The sequence below is a fragment of the Lonchura striata genome, chromosome 16, assembly GCF_046129695.1.
Source record: "Lonchura striata isolate bLonStr1 chromosome 16, bLonStr1.mat, whole genome shotgun sequence".
In the NCBI taxonomy this organism is placed as follows: Eukaryota; Metazoa; Chordata; class Aves; order Passeriformes; family Estrildidae; genus Lonchura; species Lonchura striata.
The window spans coordinates 17164711-17177617 of record NC_134618.1 but is presented as its reverse complement, the minus strand read 5'-3'; the positions used below and the strand labels follow the sequence as shown (position 1 = coordinate 17177617).

The following is a 12907-nucleotide window of genomic DNA, read 5'->3' as shown; positions in this document are numbered from 1 at the left end:
TGCACAGTTCACACAAGCAAGCTGCAAGCAGCAATTGTGAGGTGAACACAGTTTAAAGTTTTTGCTCCATACTTACTAATCTTTAGTTTCTTTGTCCCATTCTACCACTAACTTCACATGAGCAGTTCCCCCCTGTCCGCATGACTTCAATGCCCTGCAGGGAGGAGCAGAAATAAGTCAGACCATCTTTCAATCCAAAGTCTACATCATCTACATGCATGTAATTTCACTCCACAAGCTCTTCACCCTTCCTTCACTCCCCAGCTGAGGTTTGCAAAGGAGCAAAAGGAATTCATGCAGCAAAACACTTGGCAAAGCTGGTAAATGCTTTCACCCAAGTATGTGAGTTCTGTCAGGCAACATACACTTGCTACAGAACAGGCATTTACCAACATTTCAAAGAATAACAGGCACAAGAAAAAAATTTAAATAGTGAGAGTAATATTTTCATTCTGTTCTCCATTTCCAGGGCGGACAGACTCCAGATGGCATGACACACAACTGAGGTATTCTCACACAGCTTCCTAAGGATGCTCCCTCATTTCCCTGCTCCTCAGGCCTCTGCAGAGCATTCCACACATCCGTTCATTTCTGCATGGCAAACGCCGAGCTCCCAGCTAACACAGCTCTCTCCACTCTGGAAAGCACCCGGCACCCAAGGGCCAGCTCACCTTTCCACAGTTGGGTGGCAGAGGGGTCGCTCCTCCTGAGGTAGCAAGTATGTTATGCCCACAACACTGACCACTCGCAAGCTGAATGGGCAAACCTGCAAAAGAGAGAACAGAGACCACCTCAGCGGCTCCAACCCAACCTGCCCACCTGCCCACCAGCTGGGCAGTGAGGTCAGGCTTTACCCTAGAACACATTTGACACGACACAGCAAACGCAGGAGGTCTCAAATATGCCTGTGCTAATGAGCTGACAGAGGGCTGAGGTACAGCAATGGAACCTGTGCATCCAACAGCTCACATTTGCCTCACCTGCAAGCAGGCTGCAGGCCGCAGGAAATACTGCATCTTCTCCAGTATTTCCTTCTGCAGAATATCCCAAGCAATTGTTTTTTCCAAGTGCAACACAAAGGGCAAGCCAAACCTATGGGAAGGAGAAGCATTTGTGGAACAATTAAGATTATCCTGTTCAGCAATCAGAACCCTAAACTATATGAGAGAACTTTATGTGAAATTTTGTGAAGCATCAGAGGCTGAGGCAGTTCTCAGGCTCCAGCTGATATACAAATGCCTTTGGAATTGTTGTTTCTCACTTCTCACCCTCCTCCCATTTTCACTCCAATTAAAAATTACCACCCACAACAGGGCCTGGTCAAACATGCTGCTCTCAAACCAGACAAAGGTGGTGTATCCTCTCAACTGAGCTGCATTTGTTTCTTTACAGTAATGCAATACTTGAAGTTCACCAAAATTAGAAATATTTTGCTGCACCCATTAATGCTTTTTCATCAACATGTACTTTAGCACCTGATGTGAGCTAGGGATGCAAGCTGCTGCTCCTTCACCTGGAGCCTGTACTGCAGGAAAGTAAGATGCAGGTCAGTTTAGGAAGCAGCCAGAAGAGTAACTCCAACCACGCTGCTGCCAGTCACCTTTTGCTCTGCTGTCCAGTGCACGCTCTGTTACACACCAGCAAGACAATCTTGTCATTTGCTGCTAGTTTAGGACAGGACTGCTCCAGTTTTCCAGACTTCACTGTTCCTTGAGAGTAAGCTATTGTTCGGGAGTGCTCAGTGCCACATTTCAAGTTATTCAGGTTATTGTTCACATGTATTCCTGAAAAATTAGGAGAAAGGAAACATTTCATTATGTCATCTGCCTTTAGTGCCCTGATGCCCCCTTCAAGAAGCCCTCCTTGGGCTACAGAGGAGCAGGTCAGTATGGAATCAGAGCATTTTCATCACCTGGACAAAGGCTTCAAAGAGCAACTACCTTTCACAGTGACTGTTTCTTTAGAGAAGGACATTATATGCAAGTGCTCCCCATCTGATTTTTCACAGCAGGTTGTACAAGCACTCTCAGCTTTTACTGCCCGCAAGAAAAACTAAAGTGCCAAGAACACAACTTGCTACTTCCAATAATAAAATTTGCCTTTGATTACACTCCATCTGCCCAGGATACCATGATTACCTTTCACTGAGGGGACATGCAGAGGCTGAGGAATTTGAGCTTGGAAAGAGAAAGTGTTCGTTCATTCCTGAGACTGTTTATTCATCACTAGCAATCTGATTTTAAGTAACACAATTTCAGTGGCTTCATCTGGCCCCTAGCAGGCCTTTAAATTAAGCCTGACAAGAGATTTCACATTAAGCCAGCCTGGTCTGCAGCATCAGCCCTGAGAAGAGGCAGAAAGGAGTGTACAACACTGCCTGATAACCTCCCAGCTGACAACACTATTAAATCTTCTGGAATGAGCCTGGACAAAGTCAGAGCTGAAATCAATACACCAGAACATCAACAGCTTGTGGCACTCATTCTTTTCCCACACAAACCTCCCTCACTAGTCACCCGAGGTGGGCATTAAGAGTTATTGACTCACCTCTCTGACTGAGGATGCCCTCAGGCCTGAAGATCTCTGGGGTCTCAAAGGCAAAAATGCAGTCACTCTCGTGGATGGTGTCCAAGTCATCAGTGTCGCAGAAGGAGCGATGGAACCCATCATAGTACATCTCTGTCAGCACGATCTACAGGCAGGCAAACCAGAACCATCAAACCACCCCTGCTTTCAGCTCAGTCCCTCATCTCTCAGCTGGGGTTTTCCTGCTAAGGGATGGCACTTGTCAAGACATCCTGTCATCAGCCAGGAGCAAGGAATGGGGAAAAGGATAGCCATAAACTGGGAGAAGCTGGCATAAAAGCAACATATGGAGAGGTTTTGGTGGAATTCAATAGCTTTCCTGAAGCTCTTCCTACAGAGAAATTCGCTGTAGGTGCCCGGTGGTTGCCTCACTGCCAGCATGCAGAGATCACCATGGGATCAGGCAGGTCTGCACACTGCACTGAGGGCTATTCCAACATCACTAGGATTCAAACAGCCCATACACAGGGAAAAGCATGATCCAGATTTCCACCACTACCTTGTTTCCCTGTTCAACCATGGGCAGCCAATTTCGATTCCTATATATCCCACCAGGGACAAAAGCCTCCCCTCTCCTCCCACTGCAGGGTGGGAGGTGCCCACACAGGTGGGCAGCCCCACCCATTACCTGCTCCGTGGGTATCTTGGTTTCTGAGGAGACAGCCTCCCGCAGCCTGGCCACCGTTCCGGAGATGGGCACGGCCACCCCGATGCGCATGCAGTGGGAGCACTTGCCCTGGTACACCACGGTGATGTAGAGTGGCCTGTGGAGAGCATGGGGGCACTGCCAGGCTGGGCTGAGCAGCTCTGGGCACTGCCTGAGCAGCCTCAGCCTGCCCTGGGCACTGCCTGAGCAGCCTCAGTCCACCCTGGGCACATCCAGGCTGCCCACCAGGGACAGGGCCCTCCTGGCTGTGCAGCTCCACCTCACACTGGAGCTGCACTCAGCTGCAGCCAGACAAGGGTGCTTGATTCACACACTCCTTTCCTACTATATGGCCTGGTGTTACTTACTCCCACCAGCAGAACAACTCAAAAAAGTCCCACAAAGTTAAAACCAAAACTGTCTATGAGAAGGCAACCAGTTTCCCAGCAGGGATCCAGCTTGGGACAGTCAGTATAAGACAGCACCTTGAAGGACTTGGGAGAGCTGCTACTGGGAACAGGCTGCCTCTCAGCCCTCAAGCCTGCCTCCAAGAGCAGCCAGCAGCACTGCTGGGAGAGAAGAGGGAAGGGACACCTTCCCTGCACAGCCCACTCAGCCTCCACCCAGTGGTGAAGCAGGGATTTCCACAGCAAATGTGACAGCAATGTTTAATCTGCCCTATCATCACACTGTTCCATTGCTTCTGGAACCTACACAAATCTTCTGGATGCAAACGCCAGGTGAAGGGGTTTGTTTATACCTTAGGTAGTTTTGCTATGAACCTCTATCTTCACTTTGAATGTTTTATCTGGATTTTTTCCTCCCCTGAAGTTTTTTCTGTATTTGCATCAGCTGTCTTTCAAAAAAGCAAAACATTTTGCAGGAAAGATTTTTAACTTCAATTTTTGAAATTGGAGTGATCAGTGAGGCTGTGCTCAAAAAACAATGTGTGCTTCATCCTTTTCCCTTTTTTAATTTTAAAATGCTATGAATCAAGTGAAAAGCAAATATTTTGGTTATGTGAAGTGAAGATTTTTTTTCTCCCAAAACTAATTCTACAGGAAGGATAGACCTTTCAAGTAAAAGCCCCAATTTTCCATTTTACCTGCAAACCAAAACATTAAATCTACTATGATCCTATCTATCTTTTTTAATGACTTTTCAGAGATTTTGCTGGTATTGCCTTCCTGCTGTAGCAAACTGAGGAACACGAGATGCACAGGAAAGGAAAGAGCCAACGTTGCGCCCAGGACAGCTCCGTACCGAGTGTGCGGCAGAGGGATCGGCAGCGAGATGCACAGGAAGGGGTCAAAGGTGTTGCTCTGCTTCTGGCAATGAGGGCACGTCAGGGAGGACCTGGGAGCAACATGGACAACAGGGCACAGTTACACCTCACTCCACTGGGAATGCACAAACCATCAAATCCCAACAGCAGACCCAACGGGAATCCCTGGAAGGGTTTTTTCTTTGGAGAGAAGTTACAGAACAGGGACAGATACAGTCAGCACTGGGGTGCACACAGCTCTTACACAGGAAAAGCTCCAGAGTCCATCCTCATTCTCCAGAATTCCATTCTCATTCAGAATCAACCTGCACCTTACAATGGCTTTGTGTCTTAGACCAGGCTTAAGGTTTCGCCTTTGCAAAGGAAAAGCTGGCAAATACTGGGGAGGAAGCCCAGCAATTTTAATTCTTACAGCAGTACAGGCACATGCCATCAAGGAATACAGGTGATTCAGCTGTTCTCATCCAGTAGCTCTGAAATTAGAAAGCCCTCTTCCCAGAAAGAAGGAAAACTCAAGGGAAAACCCTGAAGGGACAATGATAACTTCAGCTCAGAATTCCCAAGTGCCAGATGACAAGCACTCTGCACACACTGGGGATCCCTAACTCCCAGGCACCTCTAGATCCTGCCATGGGCTTTCCCTCTGACAGTCAGGGCGAGCCCCACAGCACTAGGCTTTCCTGAGCCTTTGCTCGTGAAGCTGACTCACTCTCAGGATGCACAGGAGCAGGTGTAGTGGTACATACTGCAGATTTACACAGAATATACCAATTTTGAAACAGTGAAATTCTCTCTTTTCTCTAGAGCAAGGTCTTAGTTCAGCAGGAATTCAGAAACAGTTGTTAACAGTGATACCAGTCCCAACTGTACTGGGGGCTAGTGTCATTTTAGAATTATACTGGGGTCAGCCATACATTCAACAAATTTATAAAATACCATACCTGTACTGGGCTTGAAAGAGTTCCTGCACAAAAGTGCTACTGATGGGAAAGGCTGGGCCCTCAAGCAGCACATCATCCTCCAGTGGCGGCTAAAAGAGAGGAACAAACCTTGAGGCACACCAGGTGTGGGGAGTGCACAAAGCAGGTGGCTCCAGAACCCCAGTCAAATTTTACCTTGCTTAGCCAAAATCACTGGAAAAATGCCACAAGCATTTTTAACTGCCAAGCACACTATGCTCCCAGGGGTGGGCATGCAGGAAGGTGAGGTGGGCAGGGAAGGGCACGGGGCTGGTAACACCTCCTGGCTATTGCAGAGCCACTCAAACACAACTGCCTCAGGGAGCACTTGCTAGGGATTATTGGAACAGCTGGTTACATTTCCAGGGCAGAAACAAACATTATTTTAACCCACGCTTTTGTTCCACCTGAACTACTGAAGTTGATAAGCCAATGGGGAAAACTACTGTAAAAGGAAAGCCTGTGTGCAAAGCTAGACTCCCACACTGTCCCCCAGCAGAATCCCTCACCTTGAGTGGAGGCATGCCACCGGAATTCACCACGTTGTTCAAATCCTCGTGGACTCTGTCGAGCAGCCAAAGCAGGAACTCCTGAGCATCGTGCTGGGCATTGCCACGGTACTGCATCGCGTTCTTGGACACGATGTTCTGCCCAGAGAAGAGACAGTGCAGCACCAGCCAATGCAGACCCGAGCCACTCCATCCCACCCACCCCTGCCTCACAGCACCTGACACTCCTGCCCTCATGAAATCCTCTGCTTGTTCAAGCTGAAGCAAAACAACAATTTAGTTTCCTAATGCCCACACACTCAGTCTTGCTCATTGTGGTTTTGGTCACACATCTCCCCAAAACTTTGATGCTGTTGTTCAATGCTAATCTAGGTCCACAGTTCCAGGACTCAGCCAGAATCAGGACATCTAAATCACAGATGCTTCTACAGTCTGATCATCATCATGCAGGTAGAGCAAAATTACTTCCCATCAGCACCCTGCCAAGCACAGGAGTAGCACAGGCCACCATGGAATTTTTTCCACTGGGTATCAAGACTCCACTATGTATAACTCACTCATCCTAAACACTATCTCCTACTGCCATCCCAACCAGGGAGATGCAGCTTTCCCCGGACACAAGAACCATGGCACTCCAGAGCAACCAGTGCTGGAGCAGCACCCATCCCATGCTGTGCTGCACCTACCTCCTTGGCACACCTGCGGAGAGAAAAACTGCTCACACAGGACTCTGACTTACTGACCAGCTCCCCAGGAGGGACAGTGCACGAGCACAGGCAGACAGGACCTGCAGGGCAGGAATGGATGGGAGGACTGCAGAGCCCGGGCCCAGAAGGCTGCACAAGCACCTTGTGCCAGAGCTCCTCCACTCCTCTAATCAGACTTTGCAACAGATTTGAGAAATGAGGTTGGGTTGCTCGCTTTATCCCTCTGAAAATGGGGTCACTGGGGAGTGGGGTGGTGATGAAACAGGCAGGAAAGGACTGATAAACATATACCCTCTATGCTGTATAATCTGTCCACTGTCTCAAGGCTGCAAAATAATGGGAAACAGAAATAATCTGCTCTCATTACATATGTGCAGGCCTTCTGACAGCAGATTTACTGCTCTTGCTGTGCAGGGACCAGCACTCTCCCACACAAAATATGTGCACACAGCTTGAGCCATGGGAGTGGTTGCTAGCCAACACTCTGTGCCACATTGGTGTGACCCCAGCACCTCTGCTTGGTGTCCAATGTAATCCTCAGCTTGGGATGCTGCTGAAAATTTTTTCATGGGGGAGAGAAATTTGAAGCAGTCTGTGGGCACTTGAAGATTAATGGAGACCAAACAGCTTTCTCTGCTCCTAGCTCCTGTTAAGCAATGCAAAACCCAGTGGAAGAAAAAAAAATTATAAAATATAATCCATAAAATGGATCTAAAAATGTGTCTTCAGGTACCAGCCTGATACCTCTTGCCCTTCTTCAGCAGAAAGGTGAACTGAATGCACCCAGTCAATTATGCAAGGAAGAATGTAAGGCATACATGTGGAGACTTGCTTTGCAAACATTAACTTTGTTCAAAAAAACCTACACTGAAAATTCAATTTAGCCCTTAAATTAGTGTGCCAAGTTTCAAACTGAAAATCAATCACTAACATGTGAAGCTGAGATTGTAGTCCAGCCTAGTGGGTACCTCATACATCTTCTCCAGAACCGTTCCATGCTCCTACAGTAACACACTTGAGCTGTAGCAGCTGTGCCCATCCTTCCAACCCACCGTGCCCAGCTCAGCACCAAGGGATCGTGTCCCTTACTCCCACCGAGGGAGGAGGCTCCAGCAGCACTCAGGTCACAGCAAAGCCAGGCTCACTCTTCTCAGTGAGCTGATCAGAAAGCCAAGGGAAAGAAGTGCTGAGACAGCAGCCGTGTCCCCTCTGTGCCAAGACATGAGCAGTGTGATGGGAGCAGGCCCTGACGCTCTCCCATCAGCCAGAGCCAGCAGCCTCATCTGGTGTCCTCTGTCCCAGCCAGCTCAGCCAACAGGCACTGTCACTGCACTTCTAGGGCCTGTCCAGACACAGCTGATGATAAAAGGCTCCTGGCATTGCTGGGAGGAAGCAAATCCAGTATTTAAAGTGAAAAGGAGACATGGAGGGGTTCTGTACAGAAACATAAGGATTTGGGGGTCCAGGCTACTAGTGTTTGTTACTGCCTCTTCCCCAGAGGCACAGCACGTCACTCCAGTCCAGAGCCTCCCTGGCTCTTACTGATGTGTGTCCCTGGGTTGCAGTGCCCCCAGAGAGCAGCAGCCAGTCTGTACCAATCCCAAGCACAGGGAACCCACGGATGCACAGCAGTCACGTGCCCCGCTCCGAATCTGTGTCACTGCTCGGCTCAGAAGCATCTCCACGATAATTGCTCTGGTTTTCTCAACACTCTTGCAGCCTGAGAGGACTAAGGATAAAGAGCTGCCTGTGGAGACACATCACAAGATGCTGGAAGTGATTCAGGAAGCACTACAAAATATCAGATGCAACTTCCTCACAAGAGGCTCTGCTAAACAAACACTCCAGCACCAGCAGCACGTTCCCAGCGTCACTCACACCTTCTGCCAGCTACAAGTGGGTCCATTACTGAAAGCCCTGCTGCTGCTGCTCCAGGGAGCGCCGTGTGCCCTCCTCCCAGCCCGTGTGCCCCCCTCCCAGCCCGTGTCAGGGGCTGAGGCAGCAACCCCAGACACACAGGGTGTGGGGGGAACAATGGGCACACAGAACACTCGGCGCTGAGGGACATGATTTCATGAAGAGAGATAGAGGTGCCGACTCAAATGAACAATTTAACAACTGAGACAAATACCAGGAACTCCTAAAGGCCCCCCAGTCTGATGGGTCAGCACCAAACACAGCCCCACACACCTCCCTGTTCCCTGGTGGACTCAGGGCAGCAGGCAGAACACCATGGGGGTCCCCACAGCCCTGGGCAATAGACAGGGCTGCACAGAAGCTGGGGGTCCCCACAGCCCTGTGCTATGGATGGGGGACTGCAGCCTCTCAGCAGCCAGACTGGCCATCCCTGAACAGAAGCAATGTCCCTCTGTTCCATCCTGAACAGCTCCAGGAACATTTGACAGGCAAAGAAGACAAGCACTGGCCACCCAGCACCTCTCCATATTTACTTTCCAAGTCTGACCTTCCAGCCCAGCAGAAGGTTTCTTGCCCTTGCCATAGCCCTAAACTTTCACACCCCTCTTTTGCTCATCACTTAAGACAACACCTAATTTTGCTGGTCTTGCAGCAATGCAACAACTGTAACTGGATTCAGATACAGAGTTAGGAAGCAAATGCTTTAAAAACACATGAAAACCACCACATTTACCAACCCCCAGGAGCTGTTAATCCTCTGCCTCTATCTGGTTCTCCTGTAAACAGAGTTGGCACATCGGAGCAGCTTCTGTCCAGCACTGCAGGGTATCAAGAGTAACTCTGGAACAATTCCAGTGCTGCTGCTTCAGCTATGAGGCACCAGGAGTGGGCATGGACTCTGACACTGCCTCTCAATACCTTCCAGGAGGCACAGCACCTTCAGCCCTTTCCTCAGCTCAGCCCTTGTGAGCCTGGCAGGAGGTGGGTGGATCCTCCATTCCACCAGATGTGCACACAGGGGTACACAGACACCCTCAGTGAAGTGGCTTCATCCAAAGAGAGAAGAGGGAAAATCAAAATTTCCTATCAATCCCACTTATGTATCCCTAATGCAAGCACCCTACAACCATATCAGTCTCTGCCTGTCCATGAAGCAGATCTACAGCTAAGACACATTATCATTTTTACCAGGCCATTGAAAGTTCAATAAGAATTCATCTACTGCTCTAAATAGATACAATAAATAGATCAAAACAGAGCTGAACTACTGGCCTCTTCTTTGCTGCTATTATTGATCCAGATCACAAAGACAACTAGAGGAAAAATGCCAATCTGCTACTTAGCAGTGTGGCCCTGCTAGGAAGCAACTGTGGAAGGATTCTGCACATGAACAGATAAAGTCAGCTCATCAGAGACCTGACCCAATGACACACATGCACAGGAGAGAAAGGCTGTTCTTTATCTCCTATTGAACAGTGAGCTATGCTCAGGCATGTTATTTCTCTTTCTTAAGCCCACAGCCACAGTTTTGCGTTTGAGAAGTTCTACAGCAGACAAGCAGTTACCTGAATTACCCTCTCTGCTCACACACAGACAGCTCTTTCCCCTCTCTGGAGATGTTCTGTTCTGGGGAGACCAGTACCCAGCCAGCAGCGTGGTTCAGGCCCCAGGGCTCAGGAAGGGAGCTCCTCCATTCAGGGGCAGATCACTGTGGACTTGGCCTTAGCACAGGCATCAAACAGGGAAAAGGGAGCTTTGATGACAGGAGGTCTGTCCCAGCAGCCAGGGCAGGACAAAACACTCCTCCCTTGCCCTGTGGGCATCCAGAGGCACCAGGGTTCTGGAGACAGCACCCCACGGGACGTGGCAGCTCCATGGGCAGCCCGTGTCCCCACGCAGTCCTGCCCTGTGCAATGCAGAGGGGAAGAAGCACAGCCCTTATGAGAATACTTCAGGAAGTACAGCCATGAGGAGAACTACAGGGAGCAGCACAGCAGCACCAGAGTGATTCTCCACCACGTTTAACAAGCCCAGACAAGAAGCATCATTGCACCAGCCCATGCCTAACACCCCTCATTCCAGCAACTACTCTCACCCTTCCAGGCTGAAGCCTCTTAATCCTCATTAAGGAGAGAGTGAAGTTTGTCCAGACGATGTTACCCAGGGCTGCCGAGTGTGCACGGGCACAGAGGCAGGTTGTGGGTGCTGCATTCCCCAGCTGGCACACTCCTCTCCAGGCCCTTCCCAGGAGTGCAGCTCTTGCTGCCAGAAGGCACCGCAGGGAGTCGGCACTGGCTGCTGGGAGAATTCACCCTTACAAAGAGCAGAAATCCCATATTGTTCAGCAAGAGCTTGTTTTCCTGATACACTAGTAGAGCAACTGGTGGGATACAAAGGAGTAAGGGATTGAGGAGGGGGAGAATGGCACAAACGAGGAGCAGGTTGTAAAGGACTATCAGTGAACGCTGGCGCAGAGGACGGATGGGAAGGCTAGGCCCAGCAGCCCAAGGAGCTCGTGCTCCAGCTGCACACCTGCACCTCTGCTCTCTCCAGGCTCTACCTCAGGTCCCAAGTTGGACACAGAAACTGAGATGGGGGAATCCCATCACTACCACTCTGAGAAGCCTCCCATTGCACATTATAACAAATATTCACTTCAGGAACACAGCCACATGCAAACAAGTTCATTAAGCAGTGCTTTGCTCAGATGGCAGGAAGAATGGGTTCACTCCAATGAAGTGGGGCCATGTACAAAGCACAGGGCAACACAGACCCAATTAAGCTGCCTGGGAACATGTGTCCCCCACACCGCTTCCACGGGCTGCTAGGCACAACACAGTTCTCATACTTTCAGTATGTGTCATTTTGCACAAGCAGCACTGAAATAAAAACCTGGAAACTCAGAAGACAAAAAACACATTTTGGCAATGATGTACATTTGCCCCTCCAGCCTCACAGAGGCTCCTGCCAACCCCCATGGCCACCCGGCAGTGGAGCAGCAGAGCTGTTCCACACTGGGATCTCTTTCCTGCCTCACCCAACCCTCTGCTCTGGAAAGGAGCACCCACACCACATTTCTGCTGCCCCCTCTAGCAGAACCCCCCCAGTGAGCCACATCCGACCTCTGGACTCTGCTGCTCACCTCAGCTCCCCTGCCTTGTGCCGCACTCACTCAGATCAAAGTTTGAAGCACAGTACAGAAATCCCCAAAAGCATTTGGATTTCACAGGTAAGTCAGACAGCTGCCTTAAAGCAACCAGATCTGCTGCGGGAAACCCTTCCCAGGGGGTTTAGGAGTATGTGCATAGAAAGCGAGTAAAGCAATTGTAAGGAAAAATAGGCAAGAAAATAAGTAAAACAAAACAAACCACACATGCAGTAATGGACTTACATCTTATTAATAATGAACATCAAAAATAAAAAAAAAAAAAAAAGAAAAAGGCATAACATGGCAAGACTGCCAGACTTTTGTGATCTCAGTGAACTGCATTTCTGTGATGTCAAGAACCATTAGAAAAACTATGTAGAAAATTTGTAACTAGCTTTTTGTTTCAAAGGAAAGTGTTTCAACTCCAATTCCCAGAGCAGCCCTAGGACAAACCTCCTCATTATGATGCCACCGCTGAAAGCACCTGGACTGAACTGCAAAAAACACTTCAACATCCCATACTACCTAACTCACTCAAAGCCTCTTTAGAGCAACACAGAAACTGAAGCACCAGGAACCAACAGCCAAGCAACCAGAAGGGAAGGGTGAAGGGTCTCACATTTATTCTTTCATGTACTTTCTTCAGTCCCTCTCTGCAGAGGGAGGACAGTTTGCTCTCTGCAGAAATATTTTAGGAATAAGCAGTTGACCCTATCCAGAATAAAATAACTGATCTGGCACTAGGCAGAGAGCACAACAATAAAACACAACCCAGGAGATCACATTTGACACATCACTGGCCCCATTAGCAAGGCACAAGGGCTCTGGTGAGCAGAAGGGCCTGGGGCTGACAGCTCCATGAGCAGGACAAGGCTCCTGACAGCCTCGCTGCCCCAGCTGAGAGCTGCTCTCACGGCACCTTTAACAGGAGGCAGAGATCTCACCATGTCAACACTTCCAGGAGTTCCTTCATAACTCAGGAGTTAGTGATTAACCCCCAAAGAAGTGCCCAACACAGCTGGCAGATTGCTTGTCCCATAGGGAGATATTTGCACCAAATGCATTCCCAAAACACCTTGAAATGAGTTTCAAACAGCTACCTGCAAATCTCACATCAAACATTAAGTTTAAAAATAAATAAATAAAAAGG

General features: G+C 49.1%; 1 protein-coding gene across 3 annotated transcripts in view; it reads right to left on the bottom strand.

The window, feature by feature from the left end:
• USP31 (ubiquitin specific peptidase 31) overlaps positions 1 to 12907 on the bottom strand; it is a 29121-nt gene that overhangs the window by 12017 nt on the left and 4197 nt on the right. For all 3 annotated transcript variants that reach the window (XR_002466637.3, XR_002466636.3, XM_021543846.3), the window contains exons 2-10: positions 5986 to 6123; positions 5459 to 5547; positions 4496 to 4588; positions 3215 to 3350; positions 2548 to 2692; positions 1601 to 1784; positions 981 to 1092; positions 672 to 766; positions 77 to 154 (exon numbers count right to left, since the gene is read on the bottom strand). Coding sequence is in view for 1 of the 3 variants with exons in the window: in XM_021543846.3 (XP_021399521.1) it covers positions 77 to 154; positions 672 to 766; positions 981 to 1092; positions 1601 to 1784; positions 2548 to 2692; positions 3215 to 3350; positions 4496 to 4588; positions 5459 to 5547; positions 5986 to 6123 (1070 nt within the window). In the remaining 2 variants the exon portion in view is untranslated. The remainder of the gene's footprint in view (positions 1 to 76; positions 155 to 671; positions 767 to 980; positions 1093 to 1600; positions 1785 to 2547; positions 2693 to 3214; positions 3351 to 4495; positions 4589 to 5458; positions 5548 to 5985; positions 6124 to 12907) is intronic.